The sequence below is a fragment of the Manacus vitellinus genome, unplaced genomic scaffold (assembly GCF_001715985.3).
Source record: "Manacus vitellinus isolate BGI_N305 unplaced genomic scaffold, ASM171598v3 scaffold_87_pilon, whole genome shotgun sequence".
In the NCBI taxonomy this organism is placed as follows: domain Eukaryota; kingdom Metazoa; phylum Chordata; class Aves; order Passeriformes; family Pipridae; genus Manacus; species Manacus vitellinus.
This window is the reverse complement of record NW_021940854.1, coordinates 1,405,822-1,409,595: the sequence shown is the minus strand read 5'-3', so window position 1 is coordinate 1,409,595 and position 3,774 is coordinate 1,405,822. Positions and strand designations below refer to the sequence as shown.

Below are 3,774 nucleotides of genomic sequence, written 5' to 3'. Positions count from 1 at the left end.
GGTCATGTCTTCATGTCCCAGCCCTGAGCATCCCACGGGTGTCCCATCCCATCCCATGGGTGACCCTGAGCATCCCATGGGTGATCCTGAGCATCCCGGGGTGTCCCAGCCCTGAGCATCCCACGGGTGTCCCAGCCCATCCCACGGGACCCTGCACATCCCGTGGGTGTCTCTGAGCATCCTGGGGGGTCCCTGCACATCCTGGGATGTCCCTGCCCTGCCCATCCCATGGCGACTGTCCCAGGAAACAAATCCCACCCCATCCTCCGGCAGCAGCAGCGCTGCCACACGTGATCCAGGTGGGGATTACCTGCCTCAAATGCCACCTGGCTGGTGCCCAGCCCGTCCTCGGGCACGGACCAGCCCTTTGGGGGATCCCCCACACACAGGGCACCGGGCTCCTGGAGGCTCTCAGTCTCAGGTTTGGGATGGGATAGGCTGGATATCCATGGAAAAGGTTGTCCAGCCCTGGCACAGCTGCCCAGGGCAGTGGTGGATGCCCATCCCTGGAGGGATTTAACAGAGAGATGTGGCATGTGGGGACGTGGGTTGAGTGCTGGCCTTGGCAGTGCTGGGGGATGGCTGGACTTGATCTCAGAGGTCTTTTCCAACCTAAAGGACTTTATGATCGGCACCTCCCTCGGAGCTGTGGCCCCTGCAGGTGGCTGGTGGCCACGGGGCTCCTCTCCCTCCGTGTTTACAGGATCCCGGCACAGCCGGCGCTGCTCCGGGCGCCCTCCGGAAGCGCGGGAAGAATGGAGCTATAATAAGAGCGGGAGGACAATGAGTGCTGGGAGCGTGTGGGGCACCCTGGGGCCGCCCCTGCCACACAGACACCCGCTCCTGGCCTCGGTCACCCTCCTGGGCTCGGCCCAGCACTGGGGGAAGGGGTTTGTTGCAGGCCTGGCTGGAGCTGGGTGCTGGATGGAGCCCCTGTGAGTGCCAGCCCAGCTCTGCTTCCCATCAGGAGCCCCCCTCTGTCCCCGCTGCTGCAGGGGAAGGAGTGGGGATGCCCAGCACTGTGGGGGCTCAGGTTTGACCCCTGCACTGAGGATCTGGGGGAAATCAGATCCAGCCCAGCCCCGAGTGCTCGGGGTGATGCTCTGCCACCCATTCCATGACAGGTCCCAGCCAGAGCTGTCCCAAAGCAAAGGGGGGGCCGGATTTTTCCTTAGCGCTGGCTTTATTTTCACGGGCTGACACGAGGCATGGAGAACACCCAAACACTGGGACGGGAGGCTGAGCCCACACACCAGGCCTGGGTCACGAGGCTACACACACCGAGAGCACACGGGGGGACACGACAGGGGACACGCAGAGCTTCGGTGTCCTGCGAGGGAGGGACGGGACTGGCTCGGCAAACACATCTGCCAGGAGGGAGAACGAGGCCTCGGAGGCCTCCTGGAGCCCAGGGGGATGGAGTGACCTGTGAGGTGGGGCCGAGTCCCTCCAGAGGCATCTTGGAGCGAGCAGGCTGGGAGGGAGGCTCTGGTCAGGCCTGCCTGCGTGGCAGGATTGCAGGTGGTGGGAATGGCTGGCAGGGCTGGGCACCCCCTGGGCTGAGGTGACCCACGAGCTGCCGAGCGACTGCGCCGTGGGGAGAGAGAGCCTGGTCTGGGCACGGGGTGGGCACTGCTCCCACCACAGCACACACCCCCCCTCCTCCTCCTCCTCCTCCTCCTCCTTCAGGAGCTCCTCTTCAGCCTCAGGGCATTGTCCAGGGCCACCAGCTGGCGCAGGAAGCCGCGGTTGGGGATGATGCCACGGTGGTCCTTGACCGTCTTTATGGCTTCTACGAGGGGCATGTGGTGGCGGATCATGAGGTAGGCGAGGACCAAGGTGGCCGACCTGCTCACCCCGACAGCACAGTGCACGAGGATCCTCCCTGGGGGGCAAACACGGGGGCTGGGTCACGGCACCACACAGATCCCAACCGAGAACCTGCCCACGGAGCACCCGGAGCTGGGGGGGCTCAGGTGAGCAGCACCCGGGTGTAGGGCCCCAGGTGTGGGGTGGCAAAGGGCATCAGCCTGTTGGGGTGTCCCAAACCAGGCTGAGCAAACCAGACTGAACCGAACCAGGCTGAACCAAACCAGGCTGAACCAAACCAGACTGAACCAAACCAGACTGAACCAAACCAGACTGAACCAAACCAGGCTGAACCAAACCAGGCTGAACAGGCTCAGCCACGGCTCGGGACACGGGCTGGGGCTGGGACCCGGCGGGGCAGTGCTCTTACAGAGCCCCACGATGTTCTGAGCTGGGAGGGAGCCCCAGGGATCACTGAGCCCAGCTCTTCAGTGAGTGGCCCACACAGGGATCAAACCCACCGCCCTGGTGTCACCAGCACCACGAGCTGACCCCAGGGTCACCCACACGCCCTGTTCCCTCCGTGCAGGAGGCAGCACCCCACAAACCCCACTGTTTCCCAGGATGCTGAGCCAACGGGGTGTCAACCCAGCCTCCCCCTTGCCTCCCTTCCCACCGCTGCTCCCCACTGCCCCTCAGAACCCCTGCCCACGGACCTTCATTCAGGGCCTGGTGGATGAAGTCGGCGGCGGGGTAGAAGTAGGGGCTCATGTCGAAGGAGGGCGAGTCGTGGGCCTCGATGCCCAGGTAGCGGATCCCGGTGCCCTCGTAGTACTCGGCCCCCCCCCTCCACTTGCTGTGGGAGGCGTTGAGCACGTGGGTGATGCGCAGCTGGGCCAGCTCCCGCCGGTTGGAGGCTATATCCCTGCGGGGGGGGGGACAGGGCACGGCTCAGACCCCTCACGAGTTCCCAAAGGCTGTCCCGTGCCAGCATTCCCGCCCGAGCGAGGTGGGCACGGAGGAGAACAACCAGGTCCTGAAGATTATCGAGTTTTAAGTCCCTGACCCCACACACAGCAGCAGGATACAGCTTCTTGGGGAGGGGAAGTAGAGGGGCAGGCACTGAACTCCTGGGACAGCACCCAGGGAATGACTGGAGCTGTGCCAGGGCAGGCTCAGGTTGGATCTCAGGAAAAGGTTCTTCCCCCAGAGGGTGGTTGGGCACTGCCCAGGCTCCTCAGGGCAGTGGGCACAGCCCCAAGGCTGCCAGAGCTCCAGGAGGGTTTGGATGATCCTCTGGGGCACAGAGTGTGACCCTTGGGGCTGGGCCTGTGCAGGTTGAGGAGTTGGACTGGATGCTCCTTGGGGGTCCCTTCCAGCTCAGCCTATTCTGTGATCCTGTGAACTCTTCACAGCCCTGCTGGGAAGGACTTCCAAGTCCTCCTTCCTTCCTCCCGGTGTTCCACACCCACCGCATCCTCCTCTCCCTCCTTTTCCCAACTTTCCCCCTCCCAAGATTTCCCCAAAGCAGCCCTGACCCCCCCCGGTCCCCATCCCGTTCCCATTACATACTGGTCTCCCAGGTAGAGTCCCGGCCACACCTCATCAGCGTGGTTACAGGCCGTCTTGCCCGTGTACAGGAGCCTCTCCAGCTCGAAGACGCTGAGGATGGGGTGTCCCCCGCGCTCCTCCCGCGGGGCCCGGCTCGGGGACCTGCTGCTGGCCCTGTAGAACCTGGACAGGAAGGCCATGGGAGCTGCCGAGACCCACCTGGCATACCTGTGGGGGCGAGGAGGCCGCGCGGGGGCCCGGAGGTCACTTCTGCTGCCGCTGCCACCCACGGTCCTGCCGGGGAAGCAGGGGAGATGCTGTGAGGAGAAAGGGCCCCTCGGTGCCAGGGAGACACTGAGGGGCTGGAGCGTGTCAAGGGGAGGGAACGGAGCTGGGGAAGGGGCTGGAGCAGCA

At 64.6% G+C, this 3,774-nt stretch overlaps 1 protein-coding gene across 1 annotated transcript; it reads right to left on the bottom strand.

The window, feature by feature from the left end:
• Nucleotides 1-1,164: 1,164 nt before the first annotated feature.
• Nucleotides 1,165-3,650, bottom strand: DUSP26 (dual specificity phosphatase 26). Its single transcript, XM_029964997.1, has 3 exons — nucleotides 3,382-3,650; nucleotides 2,526-2,734; nucleotides 1,165-1,885 (listed from the first exon to the last, which is right to left on the bottom strand). The coding sequence occupies exons 1-3, from the start codon at nucleotides 3,558-3,560 to the stop codon at nucleotides 1,686-1,688; spliced, it is 588 nt and encodes a 195-aa protein (XP_029820857.1). The 5' UTR covers nucleotides 3,561-3,650; the 3' UTR covers nucleotides 1,165-1,685.
• Between the last annotated feature and the right edge of the window lie 124 nt (nucleotides 3,651-3,774).